This window comes from Silene latifolia, chromosome 10, assembly GCF_048544455.1.
Source record: "Silene latifolia isolate original U9 population chromosome 10, ASM4854445v1, whole genome shotgun sequence".
NCBI classification, from domain to species: domain Eukaryota; kingdom Viridiplantae; phylum Streptophyta; class Magnoliopsida; order Caryophyllales; family Caryophyllaceae; genus Silene; species Silene latifolia.
In genome coordinates, this window is record NC_133535.1 from 9,853,673 (window position 1) to 9,869,395 (window position 15,723).

The window sequence follows — 15,723 nt, forward strand, 5'->3', positions numbered from 1 at the left end:
TTCATCCTTAACCATTCAATTCTCTCATTTTTTATGTTTTATTCAGGACCGTTTTTCGAAGATGATGATTGGTGCGGGTGAACAAGTCGAGGGGCTATATTATCTGACGGAAGTACACAACCTCACTCATCACGCCCTTATCGCCACTACCCCCGGCACACATGAACTCTGGCATCGAAGGTTGGGGCATCCCTCCTCCAATATTTTTCGTTTTTTACCTTTTTGCAAAAACATTACAACTTCTTTTCATAGCAAGGACTGTGATATTTGTTTTCGAGCCAAGCAAACTCGGGAACCTTTTTCTTTAAGTTCGAATAATGCTGACAATATTTTTGATTTGATACATGTCGATTTATGGGGTCCCTACTCCACACAAGCATCATGTGGGTCACAATATTTTTTAACTCTTGTCGACGATTTTTCACGCTCAACATGGGTTTATTTACTTCGTCGGAAAAGTGACACGAGACAAACTTTACTAAATTTTTTTGCCTTCGTCGAAAGACAATTTAATAAGAAAATCAAAACAGTCCGAAGTGACAATGGCAACGAATTTACAAACTTAAACAATTTCTTTCTCGAAAATGGTGTACTCTTTCAAACTTCTAATGTCGATACTCCGCAACAAAATGCCCGAGTCGAAAGAAAACATCGTCATATTTTAAACGTTGCTCGTGCTCTTTTATTTCAAGCTCATTTACCAACGCAATTTTGGGGGGAGTGTCCTTACCGCCGTTTACCTCATCAATCGAACCCCAAACTCTATTCACCACGGGAAAACTCCTTATGAGATTTTCTTTAACAAACCCCCTACCTTGACCCACCTACGAACTTTTGGTTGCCTATGCTATGCCAAAACCATCAATCGGTCCCGCGACAAATTTGCATCACGAAGCAGAAAATGTGTTTTTATCGGATACCCTATGGGAAAGAAGGGGTGGCGGGTTTACGACCTTGACACGGGGACACAATTTTGTTCTCGTGACGTCAAATTTATCGAACACGACTTCCCTTATCAAACCCAAACAAATGATAACACATCCCACACTCCCTCATCTCTTGACGAAGATACCCCTGTGATCAACATACCTAGCCAACCACCCTCAACCGAGACTCCCTCAACCGAGACCCCACCACCCTCCACCACGCCTTCTCCACCAGAACCCGCGACCAACAACACAACCATCTCCACCCAGTCAGACCCATCCACCACCTCAACCGAACAACCCGCACCCTCCACTCCTACACACATGGGCAAAGGCCAGCGTCAAAAAATACCGAATTCCCGCCTTAAGGACTTCGTCCAGCCTAAGAAACGCCCCTTGACGCAAGTTCTCACCACATCGACATCATCTTCAGGTATAAAATATCCAATCTCACATGTTATTTCTTATGATAAATTTTCTCCTAACTATAAATGTTTTTTATCGGCCGTGACTAAAAACCACGAGCCTAGCACGTTTAAAGAAGCTATGCAGGTACAACAATGGCGCGATGCAATGAAGAGTGAAATCGAGGCTCTCGAACGAAATACCACTTGGACACTCGAAGACCTTCCACCTAACAAGAAGGCAATTGGGTCCAAATGGGTCTATAAAATTAAGTATCATGCCGACGGCACTATCGAACGTTACAAAGCTCGCCTAGTGGTCATGGGAAACCGCCAAATCGAAGGAGTCGACTATAATGAGACTTTTGCCCCCACTATCAAAATGGTGACAGTTCGCACTCTCCTTACAATAGCCGCTGCCAAACGATGGGAGCTCCACCAAATGGATGTCCACAATGCATTTCTCCATGGCGATCTCAACGAAGAGGTATACATGAAACCCCCGCCTGGGTTCTCATCCCCGACAAACGGTAAGGTCTGCAGGTTAAGAAAATCCTTATACGGTCTTCGTCAGGCTCCGCGTTGTTGGTATGCCAAACTCGCTTCCGCTCTCAAATCCTATGGCTTCCAACAATGCCCTTACGACCATTCTCTTTTTTCGATCACAAACGACACCACTGAGATTCATGTCTTGGTGTATGTCGACGACCTAGTCATTTGTGGAAACAATACTTCTACAATTAACCATTTTAAAACCTATTTGAGCACTTGTTTTCACATGAAAGACCTTGGCCCACTAAAATATTTTTTGGGCCTCGAAATAGCCCGGAGCACCACTGGTTTATTCGTTTCACAACGAAAATACGCCCTTGACATCTTGGGCGAAACAGGCCTCATGGGCTCCAAGCCCGCGCCAATTCCCATGGAACCCAATCACCGACTTGGGGTTTCCACCTCACCCGTTCTCACCGACCCCCAACCATACCGACGTCTGGTTGGTCGACTCGTCTATATCACCATCACCCGACCCGAGCTTATTTATTCCGTTCATACTCTTGCTCAATTTATGAATGCCCCACGGCTTGACCATTGGCAAGCCGCTTTACAAGTTGTTCGATATCTTAAAAACAGCCCAGGTCAAGGCCTCCTTTTCAAGACAACGGACGAATTACAATTACATGCGTACTGTGACGCGGACTACGCGAGCTGCCCCACAACGCGTCGCTCACTCTCCGCTTACATCGTGTTTCTCGGTGGCTCACCCATCTCCTGGAAGACTAAGAAGCAAAACACCGTGTCCAAATCCTCGGCCGAAGCCGAATACCGTGCTATTGCTTACACAGTTTGTGAACTTAAGTGGCTCAAAGGACTCCTACAGTTTCTCGGCATCAAACATGACAACCCGATTGATCTCTCATGCGACAATCAATCCGCTCTTCACATTGCCCGCAACCCGGTTTTTCATGAACGAACTAAACACATTGAAGTTGATTGCCATTTTGTCCGAGACGAAATACTCAATGGGACTATTCGACCAAGCTACGTCCACACTAAAGCTCAACTCGCAGATATCTTTACAAAAGCCCTTGGTCGAATACCTTTCGATGACTTACTCTCCAAGCCAGCTTGAGGGGGGGTATTACGAGGTGAAGCAAAGCCCAAAATATTACGATGCGGAAACGAAGCCCAAAGCCCACACCTCCAACGGCTCCTTTCCAACGGCTCCCATATCTCACAAGGCAACAGTATCTCTTTGCCACAATTAGCTCATTGTGTATATTTATTTACCATGTTTATAGTTAGCATATACATATAAATAAGGCCAAGATATGTAATTATACAGAAGATATTCAATACAATAATTCATATAGCATTACACGTTTAACAGAAAGTTTTTTTTTTCAATCTTATATATAAGCCTTCTCACATGTTAGACAGATAGGAAGCGAAGCATCTACATATGATAGACAATTCTAGTCCTCAGCTTCGCCGTCAACCCGTTTGTCCATAAACAATTCTATATATGCTACGCTTTACTAATTAGGGGTTTACGAACATCAAATACATAAAACTAAATTCAAATCTAAATTTAATTCATGGAATCATACAATTGATAACAGTAAGCAAACATGAACTGCAGGAACTAGCACGGGAAATTTGAGAAAATGAAGGAATTTATACCTAATCATCCCGGAGATTCCAGTCTTCTTAATTCCAGAATTAATTCAATTTTGAACTTGAAGAATTAATTCAGTTTTAAATTTGAATTGAAAAAGTTAGGGTTTTGAATTTTTGCTTATAATTTCGGTATTTCAATTTGATTCACTGCGAAGTTCACAAAATCTCCCTTTGCCCTTCGCGCCAAGCAAGAATTGTACCCGTACGGCTGGTAGAGTTGATAAACATATGACCCGACCCTATTTGGTTAACCCGAGATCCGTGAGTAGCCTGAAAATACCTAATTCGAATAGGACACAAAACCCAAGTTGACCCTACCTAAAATAATGTGTTTACTCCTTTCAAAAAAAACTAATAATAATGTGTACTAATTAATGTGTTTTAACTAAAAAACAAATTGACCCGATTAAAAATGACACATACTGCAAAATGACCAATCTAAACTCTAAAGTGACCAAACCCAAAATAAAATTCGAAATAACCCAACATAACCCAAAATGTGTGACGAAACCCAAAATAACTCAACCCAAACTCAACCCGATTGAGCATTGCCACCTCTACGCACCTATATTATAGGTCTATCTATAACGAGCGCTACCCCTTTAACTAAATGGATTTGTGATTTGATCATGAACCCCTCATTATTGTTTTTTTTTATGACGAGGGGGTTGAATTTCCCGGGCCCATACCACTACATGGACCATGTAAGCCACTCTCTTCGGGGTTGTAGTGGTCAAGTGGTCCTCGCCCCAGCTGGTAGTCGAACCCGTGACCACTCAACTCCTGCATTTCTATGCAAGCTTTAAAGTTTAATCCGACTACCACTGGACTAATACCACTTGATTATTATTGTTTATTTGTTTCCTTTGAATTGAATACTTAACTCTTTTAAGACACTAAAGTCCCGATTATTTGTTTATTTTTTTATTCTTTTTGAGGAGTATTTTAGTTGAGGTAAACACATGATTGAAACGAAGAGAGTAGTTACCTAGAAATGATTTGGACTCAACTTTGTCCGTTATTCATTCACTTAGGGCTGTCAATGATATGAGCCGGCTCGTTAAGCCCTCGGAATCGGCTCGGTCAAAGCTCGGCTCGTGCTCGGTCAAAACGAGCTCGAGTTCGAGCTCGAGCCGAGCTTGGCTAAATACGAGCCGAGCCCGAGCTCAGGAAGGTTCGACTCGGAAGCTCGTTTGGGCTCGTTTATAAATTTTTTTTGTATAATCTTTATATTGTAGTATTATTTTTATTTCAAATTATATGTTATTTAGACATTTTTATAAGTATATTATGATAATATTTTTTACTATTTTATAATTTAGTTATTTTTCAAAAATATTTATATTTAGTTAGATTTAAAAGGTGAGAAAGGGAAAATATATAATGACAAAACGAGCTCGATTCAAACTCGAGCCGAGCTCGAGCTTTTCCCGAGCCGAGCTCGAGCTTCAATTTTTTAGGCTCGACGAGCTTCTAGCCGAGCCCGAGCTCGAGCTAAAAAATTCGAGCCGAGCCCGAGCCAACCCGAGCTCGAGCTCAGTTCGGCTCATTTACACCCCTACATTCACTCACTAATGAATAGACTAATCAACATTGTTGAAATTAAAATGATAGGTAAATAGTCCGAAAGACTCAATACAAAAGTTTAAAGTGTTGAACTAAGAAAGGTGAAATTCACTCCGGTCTCCTTAGTTACAAATTTACAATCCTTAATTAGATCCAAACGATACGATAGACAAGTATAATTAAAGCAACCCAAACATGTAAACAGTCACTAGCAAGTCGCAACAACTAAAAGCGATGCATCATGCATTCACCCATTGATATATGTTAAATCATGCAAACGGGCATGATTTAAACACAGCAATTGTGTAGAACTGCAGAAGTCACTAAGTAAATGAGCCGAAGTGAATCCGACTAAAAATCACATTTGTTACTCCATGTTCCAATGCCATTCTTTTACCAAGTTCCGTCGCTTTCACTTGTGTAATTTTAGGACTCTACTCTTGATTTAACTGCTGAACTATATTGTATGACTCACGCATCCTTCCTCATCTGTATAACCACCTCGAAACCACCACTCGTCCCGCTAAAGGTAGCTACATCCACATTAACCTTCTACATCTCCCCGACAGAGGAGGAAGCATTTATTGGGGTGCTCATTTCTCATTGACAGTAGGACTCTTGAGAATGCTATTAGCCTCGCTCGCTGTATGCTTGCTGGTAGGCGGTAGCCCTCTGTGCAACCAATCAATTCATTCGGTAAACTTGCATTACCACCACCTTTAAAGCTTATAATACCCTCACCCATTTCCTTAGCATTACTTCATCGCCGCATGGGCGTCTTAAAATAAATAGAGGTTCGGTGCACCACAAAAATACGAGACCCCAAATATGAATGCACAAGTTTACTATATTTTGAGTTTTGTATTGAATTTTATCAATAAAGTTTGTAAATTTGTTGACCAAAATCAGAGATCCGGTTCCATCGCCCATGGTTGCCCATGGCCTTAGACGCCTCTATTCATCAGTATAGCCTATCCTGCAGAATCACACTATTACAATATGAGCATTTAAAAATATTTATATAAGCAATAAACTAATCTTTTGGAAAAATATATTTCCAACCAAAAAAGGAAGGTAATACTGCGACCTCATTTTCAACCAAAAAAAGTGCAAGTCTTTAAGAGCATCCGCAAAGGTGGGGAGGTGCCTCCCCATATGTCCTCTCTCTCCTCATATGGGGCTCCTCATTGTTGCACAAAGCTCCCCAACATTTGGGGTTCCACTGTTTTTAGAGGAGCTCCCCAAAAAAAAAGTAAGGCAATTTGTGTTACTTTTGGGGAGGTTCCCAAATTTTTGTGTGTGAATTGGGGAACCCCATTGTTGCATAAATGTAATTATGAAATGAGGAGGGTAAATGGAAAAGTTAGTGGAAAATGAGGTGGACAAATAAGAAAAGGAAAGAGAAGATATGGGGAGCCTCACCTTTGCGGATGCTCTAAAGACCTAGAAAAAACTCTTTCTTTGAGTGGGGGTGGGGCACTAACTTCATTTCCTTGAGGAGAATCATTACACTCCGACGAAGCCACTTAATCAATCAAGTTGTTCATTTTATAACATAAAACTCTTCATAGTGTTGCTCAAAATTCCACATTGTTAGGCAGAATCGCATAAGTAATTCATATTTCATATTAAACACAATTAATTAACCAAAAAAGTTTTCGGCACCAATAAAAACCTCTAAATGTGCCTAGAAAAACCTTCAGAGATTTGCATATTTTGTTGACTAGCTTAAAGAAAGTCTTAAACCTATCTTCACTTCTCTAGCTCCGTAATTTCCTGCATCAACAATTCACCACCATATTAACACGATGTTATTCCAAACATTATGCATACGTCACTAATGCACATAATATACATTATCTGCACATTTTGGGATGTAACGTTCATTGACCTAAGATAGTCCGTAAATCCTCAAGTCAAGTGATAACAAGAATGACTGCAGGCACAACTTATCCTAAAGACAAGCTCACAACAATTTAACCTCATACTCCTAAGACGATTTTACATCCCCTATTTATTAAATAAATAGGTGAAACTCCTATTTTTCCCGCCTAAAAATATTTCCTAAAATTGGGCTTAGTATTTTTGGCATATACTATAGCTATAATGAGTTATAAATAGGCATAATTTTTTAAATGTAAATATTTATAAGATTCCAATATTTCATTCCCCAAAAACTTATCTCCAATTTTTTTTTATGATAAAGAGATTTTTTTTTAAAAAAAAAAAAAATTACCAAAAAACATCATTGACATTTTAAGAAGTTGCGGCTAAATGTTACTCGTATTAATAAAGAAATTACAAAATAACATCACTAATTTCTCGGTAAAAGAAAAATAAATAAAAATACTCAATTCATGACTTCTTACGATTTTAATTTTAATTTTTCAAGTCAAATTATAATGAAAAGAAACATAAAAAATAAATTGACAACTTAAAATCTATAAATAATACTCTAAAAAAAAAGTAAAAAACTATATATACCATGCATATGCGGGGGTCTATACTAGTATGCTACTCCCTCCATTTAACAATTATCACCCCATTTCTCCAATTTATGTGAGGGGTATTATATTGAAGTGGGGTGATAGAAGTTGAATGGAGGGAGTATAAACCATTTAATCAAGGTCCATTTACAATTTTACATTCATGACCTACTTACTAACCTTCCTCAAATATAACGAAACAACAAAGACCATCTTGTGAAGAAACCCAAAGTTCCACATGTGAGGGTTGTCCCACATTGATAAAAGAGGAGAAGAATTACCACTTTATAAGGCAAGGGGCTACTCCCTCTATAGCCAATTGGTTTTAGAGTGGAACCCTCTTGGGCCTAAGTTGTGGACTCTTTCTCCTCCGTTTGGGTGCGGCCCAGAAACCGAAATTTGATGTCATGGTAGCAACTAGCAAATAGTAGCAATCAGTCAATCACTAACCAAAAACTTCACATGCAAGAGAACTAATGGTTAAACTTACCGTTACCGTAGTAGATGGTGCAGTTATTCTTGGCTAATTAAGAGCAGTAGACCAGAGAATGACCCATGCTTTAAATGCCTATATAAATGAAAGAGTAATCAAGATCAAGAGCATCTCACACAAAACAACTGCTGACAACTAAAACAAAATGAAATTCATCCACCTCCAAACCAAAAATGAAAGTTCAAGTTTTAGTTCTCTCATATGCAGCAAACTAGCCTTTTTTATGATGGTTGTTTTTCTAATACAGAATATCACGGTAACTTCAGCACTGCGTAGTATTGACTACCCAGGCAACGACACCGACCACACAGCCCTGTTGGCCATCAAGAGCCAACTATCGGTTCCTTCCAACCACGTTTTAAGCTCATGGAATGAATCAATTCACCACTGTTCTTGGGAGGGGGTTACTTGTGGGCGTAAGCATAAGAGAGTGACTGTATTAGATTTGAGTGCTAGAGGTTTGGCAGGAACCATATCTCCTTTCATAGGAAACCTGAGCTTCCTTAAGATCATTTACCTTTACAATAATAGTCTATACGGCGAAATCCCCAACCAATTAGGTAATCTATTTAGGATTCGTGAACTATGGCTATATAACAACAATCTTGTAGGTGGAATTCCACCTAACATATCTAAGTGTGTTAACCTCAAACTTATATCCTTAAGCTACAACAGACTTGAGGGAAAACTCCCACAGGTATTAAGAGCATGGTCAAATTTAAAATACCTATTGTTGAAGTATAACAATATTAGGGGCCCTCTTTTTGATATCATACAAAACTTTACTTCTTTAGTAATAATAAATGTTGCTCATAACTCATTTACTGGAACTATCCCAAACAGTATTGGTAAGATGCAAAACCTAACTACACTCGATTTCGCAGCAAATAAACTCTCAGGAATACTTCCCACGTCCCTTTTCAATATCTCCTCCCTTCAAATTGTTGAATTTGGTAACAATCAACTACAAGGAGAACTTCCCAAGGATACTGGCTTCCCTATTCCTCGTCTACAATGGTTGAACCTCTGGGGAAACAACTTTTCAGGATCAATTCCAATCACGATACAAAACTTCACTACACTTCAAATTATTGATCTTAATTTTAATAGTTTTACAGAAACGGTTCCTTATGATTTTAGGAATTTTCGTAGCCTAACTCATTTAGGTTTTGCGTTTACCTATCTAGCGGGTGACATCAACTTTATAACTACACTTGTTAACTGCAGCCAGTTAATTATCCTAGAATTGGGACACAATCACTTTACAGGAATATTGCCCAAATCTGTTGCTAATCTCTCCACCTCTTTGCAAGATCTCAGTATCGCACAAACTTTGATAAGTGGAAAATTTCCTCAAAGTATTACCAATTTAAACAATCTTCTGCGCTTAGATCTGAGTAACAGCAAATTAGCGGGATCTCTTCCTGAGGATTTCGGAATGCTTCACAAATTGGAACGCCTTATTTTGTACTCAAACAGATTAACAGGTAGAATTCCGAGTTCCTTGGGTAATTTATCACTCTTGAGTGACCTCAATTTAGATGATAATGTATTGGAAGGGAGTATACCTCCACATCTCGGGAATTGCCAAAGCTTATTGTACCTAAATTTATCAAGCAATGAACTCAATGGAACCTTGGGCAATGAGCTATTTGAAGGATCTGCTTCATTTGTCAGTGTAGATTTTTCTCATAATCATTTGGAAGGCTCCTTACCTTTGGAAATGAGTAAACAAAATAACCTAGAAACCTTACGCCTGTCAAACAATAAGTTTTCAGGTGTCATTCCAGATAGTCTTGGCGACTGTCCCGATCTTCAAAACTTGCTCATGGATGGAAATTCTTTCCATGGACATATACCTTCATCCTTCGCTTCTTTGGCTAGCCTCCAACTAATTGACTTTTCTAGAAACAATTTATCCGCCCAATTCCATCCTTCTTCTCCAAATTTCACGATTTATATTACCTTAACTTATCTTACAACGATTTTGAGGGAAGGGTTCCGACGATTCAAGATTTGCAAATGCAAGTGCAATATCTCACTGCTTGGCAATAGCGGCTTTGTGGCGGAATTAAACAACCGCAATTACCTAAGTGCACTGAGAATAGAAGCATGGAAAGAATAAAGTTGATAATTCCAATTATCAGTGCACTTGTTGGGGTGGTGGCCCTGGCGGTAGGGGCCTTAGGGCTCTACCTGGCTTGTATCAAAAAGAAAAAGACACCTCTTTTATCAGGTTCAATCTTTGGGAATGCAACCAAGAAAGTGTCATATGACATGTTACTCAAAGCAACATCTGGTTTTTCTTTAGAGAACCTACTTGGGAGAGGCTCTTTTGGATCCGTGTTTAAAGGGATTTTGGATGGAAAGACGGTTGCAGTGAAAGTTCTCCGCTTGCAACACCACGGTGCATCTAAAAGCTTCATGGCAGAGTGCAACACGTTGAAGAATGTCCGTCATCGGAATCTGGTAGGCATCTTAACAGCTTGTTCTAGTATCGACTTTCAGAGAAATGATTTTAGAGCACTAGTGTACGAGTTCATGCCTAATGGAAGCCTAGACAAATGGTTACATGGAGGCGACAGAAACATGAGCCTTGCTCAAAGGGTGGATGTAGCAATTGATGTGGCCCATGCAATCAGCTATCTCCACCATGAGTGTGAAACTCCAATAGTGCACTGTGACTTGAAACCAAGCAACATATTGCTGGACAATGACATGGTCGCTCATGTTGGAGATTTTGGATTAGCAAGGTTTCTTACTCAACCTCGACATCCAAATCAAAGTAGTACAATTGGAATAAAGGGAACTATCGGCTATGCTGCTCCAGGTAATAACATCGTGATTCCTAATTATAATTTGTCTGACAAACACCGTGAAGTACTATTGCCAATATATCTACTACTTTCTACTTTCTAAATATGTATAGTCAGTGAGTAATTTTTAGGCTTTGTCTACTTTTATTAACTTTTCAACAATTTTGTGGCTAAGCATTGTCATTGGGTTCACTTGTCAGAGTATGGGATCGGAAGTGAGCCATCTATAGAGGGTGATGTTTATAGCTATGGGATATTGCTACTTGAGCTAATGACAGGAAAAAGTCCAACAGACAACATGTTCAATGAAGGCTACAGCCTTCATAAGCATGCGGAAGCAGCGTTACCTGACCAAGTCTTACAAATTGTAGATCCATCACTTGAAGAAGATAATCTCACTGAAGAAGCCGATGACACACGGGCAATTCAAGATGAGGTTCAACGGAGAGTGGAATGCATTATTGCTGTGATCAGTGTTGGAGTGTCGTGCTCCAATCATCAACCTCAAGAACGAATGAAAATAGTTGATGCCACTAAGAGGCTTCAATCGGCAAGAGACAAACTTGTGAATGCTAGAAACAGGCGTAATCTTCCTGCAAGAGGTATATCATTAGACATATATTATATATCACGAGCTCACTAGTAATGAATTATGTTGAAAGTTTCAATTTGATTAGAAGTTCCGCTAACATAACATTATTTTCTACTTGCAGCGCTGATGGTTACAGGGGAATGACCACCTAATGTTGTTCTAAAACAGGAAAACGCTACAACCGTCCGGCGATTGAAATCTCAAGAGAGAGTTATTAAGACTACAAAATCTACCATATTAGTTGCATTTATTTAAGATGTTTTTAAGTTCCTGTTAGTTTGCTGTAAACATGATTTATAGATTTTCATGAACTCCGTTCTGTACTACGTATCATTTAATTATGCTAGTCAGTTTCCGCTAGGGGTAGCTATAATTGAAGGTGATAAGGGGATTACACAATAAATGATCAAGTGAGGGACAAGTACAACTTTGAATGCAGCAGAAAACTCTTGTTCTACTGTTAGGAATAGAATTATAATCAAAAGATATGAAAAATCAAGTAATCATCATAGAAAAACGCATACATACTCCTTAATATGAAAAATAAGAGAGAAGTCAATATCATCAAACCCCCTAATGTACGTCTAATGGATCCGCTAGGCAAGAGTCATTTAGGATGGAACTTGTCCTAAAGTCAAGCTGACGGCCTCACTTACATGATACTCCTTGCATCACAAACTTTGGCAATTTTTTCCCTAGTTAGTCTCTAACAAAGCCGGTCTTACATAAATATTAGCATAGTCAAAACGGAACTAACCCCCAAGGAATCATGATCCATATTTTGTGAGAAAGTAGTTACAGAACTAACTCATTTTATAATATATTTTTGTAAGGCCGCCTTACATACGTCGCCAAACTAAAAAAAAAAAAAGGGAAATTTAACTTGGTTGCTCAACCTGGTTGAATGAGCCAAACCTGGAGTTTCTTAGACACACGCCACATAAAATTTAATGCGAACTCATTCTTATTAGCCAAATAAAATGTAGACCCAACATATGATAGGTTGTGTTCATAGAACAACCGGTAACCAAAGTGGTGTGTTTACATAGAATAATACATTCACAAGACCCTCACAAGGAGTATGAAAGTTAAACAAATAATTGCGACCAAAGGAGTAATAATATGATGTTAAAATATTTACATAAGCAATAAACTAGCTAATCTTTCAAAAAAGAGTAGAGATCACCTGTCCCACTTCAAAAAAAGGTACAATAATGAGATGACGTCACCGGGTGGTAGTATTTTGGTCAATAAATAGCCATTTTAGTTTGAATTCCAAATTATACTCCCTTTGTCATTGTCATTTGTTTGTCTATTCCATTTTGGGTGTCTCGGTCAATTTGTTTGCCTTTCTATTATAGGAATGTCTTGGATAAGCAATTGGATCCTCCATAGTCCATACTCAATTTAGTCCACTTGTCATCTTATAATTGACTCACATCTCTTTCCTTGGTCTTTGGGCCAAAATCAAAGGCCAACAAATGACCGGAACGAAGGGAATATATACTTTTTATGCGTATTGAGCTAATTATACATTTATACAATTATACACCTCAATAATCATAAAAGATGATGAATTCAATTTGTAACCTAAGCATTTAAGAATCCAGAAGACATGATCACTATCGATGGTCTTGGATATTCCTGGGCTATTTGTTGAATAATAACTAGTGTAATTTCCGTACAAATGTACGGTTTTTTAGATGAGAGTGTTAGAGATTATAACAATTAAATTGTTATTTATTTAACTCCATTGATAATATTTCATATTAAGAATTGGAAAAAAAGAAACTTCAATAGTTTTAACCCAAATAAGATTATGTTTACTCAAAATATTTTGTCAACATTATTTTTAAAAATATTATTATATTACTGCATCCGCTTAAAACATCAATATTAACTAATGACGTTATTACTAAAATCAAATAAGATAAACGTGGATATAATCATAATAACCGTTAATTGAGTTTTTATCCAAAATAAATTGACATCTCATTAATTTCATTTCACCTCATTTAATTTTGATTCGAGAAAAAAAAATTGATGGGCAAAACTAATCGAAATAATTGGGTAATGTCATGAAATGTCTATTTTAATGATTTTATTTTCTAATTTCCAAACCATATTTTATTTAAACTAAAAAGATTATATTTTAGAGTTTGATGAAAAGATTATAGTTTAATGTAAGGATAATGGTTTAATTTAAGAAAAAATTATTTGTTTCCTTGTTTAAGGAAGTGCACTTTGGACTTTGGAGGGAAAAATTTTCATAGTTTTTATTCTCTTAGTATATAGGGAGAAGTATACAGGGAGATGAGAATTAAGCCAAACTACTTTGTCTATAGAACTTCTGCAAAACCAATTTGGCCATTATGCTAATCAGAACTACGCACTAGAGTATGTCTTTTATATGCATGATAAATTTAACCCACTTTTTTCATTAAGTTTTCATCTTATACCCTTGTACTAAACTCATTTCACTTTCCACTTTCCCCTAAAAAACTTAATCTCCGACGACTTCAACTATGGATCTTAACACGCTAATCGATGAAGGGGCTTGATTTTGGGGGTAGGGTGGCAGTAAGTTGTTTTTTTTTTAATCGGTTGTTATTAGGGAATGAAAAAAGAAGCATTGACAAAGTGACAAGGGTAGTGGGGTAGTCAGAATTGTCGTATGTGAAAGAACAATGACCTATTAAAATACCTTTCACTAGGAATAGAAAAGATAAACAAACGATTGGAATGGCAGGAGTAGTAATGAGATGTTAAAATATTTATATAGGCAACAAACTAATCTTTCGGAAAAAGATATTTTTAACAAAAAAAAAAAAAGTAATACTGCAACCTCATTTTCAGCCAAAAAAGTATATAAAAGGTAAAAAATAACATCAAAGTGTTGTCTTTGAAGACCAAAAAAATCACCTTTAAATGGAAGTCTGTTTTTGAGTGGGGCACTGACCTCATTTCTCTAAGCAGAATGATTACACTGCGAGGAAGCCACTTAATCAATCAAGTAATCATTTTATAACAGAAAACTCTTATAGTGTTACTCAAAATTCCACATTGTTAGGCAGAATCGCATAAGTATGCATTTTATTCAATCTAAGTAATTCATGTTTCATATTAAACACAATTAATTAACCAAAAAGATTTTGACACCAATGAAAACATCTTGATGTGCCTAGAAAAATCTTCAGAGATTTGCATTTTTTGTTGACTAGCTTAAAGAAGTAAAAGAAATAGTAAGTCTTGATTTAATTATCCTGTAGCTCAAAGGATCTCATCATCGTGAGGCAAAATCGCGAGGAACTTGTCTGTATGTGATTTGTCGTACTCGACTATCTTATACAAATAATACTTACAGTATGTTTTAAGCTAAAAATTGAAGATTTTAAGTGTCAAGGATACGCGATAAAATATGAAAAATCGTACTCCCTCCTATTCATAATAACTCTCCCCTTTCAAAAGGGCACGCAAATTGAGGGGGAGGGTTATTTTATTGTAAAGTATTGTGGTGGTGTAAGGTAATTGGAGAGAGGAAAGGTATTATTGTGGGGTAAGATGATTAAAATAAGTATTGTTGTGGGGTAAGGTGATTAAAATAAGATAAAGTGTGAGTATTGTGGGGTATTGTTGTAGGGTAAGGTGATTAAAATAAGTATAAAACTTTACTAAATAAGGAAAGGGAGAGAGTTATATGAATAGATGAAAAAGGAAAGGGGGAGAGTTAAAATGAATAGGAGGGAGTATTTGATAAAAAGACTTAGTATTATGTTCTTATGCTTACACCAAAAATATTCAGTGCTTCAAGCATTACACGGCATTGGGAAGTAGTGCGCATTTCATACAAGAAACCATTCAGAGAAAAGTACTTTAGCAGTACAATTAATTTACCAAAATATTGATGTTTACAGTTATGGCATGTTCAAAAGACATGATGTTCAAGGAAGACTCGCAACCTTAATTCATATACAAAAGTAGGCGTACCTGATCACAGCTTACAAATTGTAGAGCAATCCATCACTCGAAGAGGATAACCTCAGTGAAGAAGGCAACGACAGAAGGGCAATCCAAGACGAGCTTCAACAAAGATTAAAATGTATTTAATCTGTAATTAGTGTTAGAGTGTCATGTTCCAACCATTTGCCACATAATTGAATGAAAATAACCAGCGCCACAAGAAAGGATTTTTAAATGATAGAAAAAGGCGTAATCTTCCTGCAAGACGTATATCAATTATCAGTAGAAATATCATATGTTTC

At 37.6% G+C, this 15,723-nt stretch overlaps 1 protein-coding gene and 1 long non-coding RNA gene across 2 annotated transcripts in view; both read left to right on the forward strand.

The window, feature by feature from the left end:
* LOC141605036 (uncharacterized) overlaps window positions 1–15,723 on the forward strand; it is a 148,547-nt gene that overhangs the window by 10,139 nt on the left and 122,685 nt on the right. The window lies entirely within an intron of this gene.
* On the forward strand, window positions 10,322–11,996 carry LOC141605027 (putative LRR receptor-like serine/threonine-protein kinase At3g47570). The gene is made up of 3 exons (XM_074423658.1): window positions 10,322–10,883; window positions 11,070–11,471; window positions 11,583–11,996. Exons 1-3 carry the CDS (start codon window positions 10,331–10,333, stop codon window positions 11,603–11,605), a joined length of 978 nt encoding a protein of 325 aa, XP_074279759.1. The 5' UTR covers window positions 10,322–10,330; the 3' UTR covers window positions 11,606–11,996.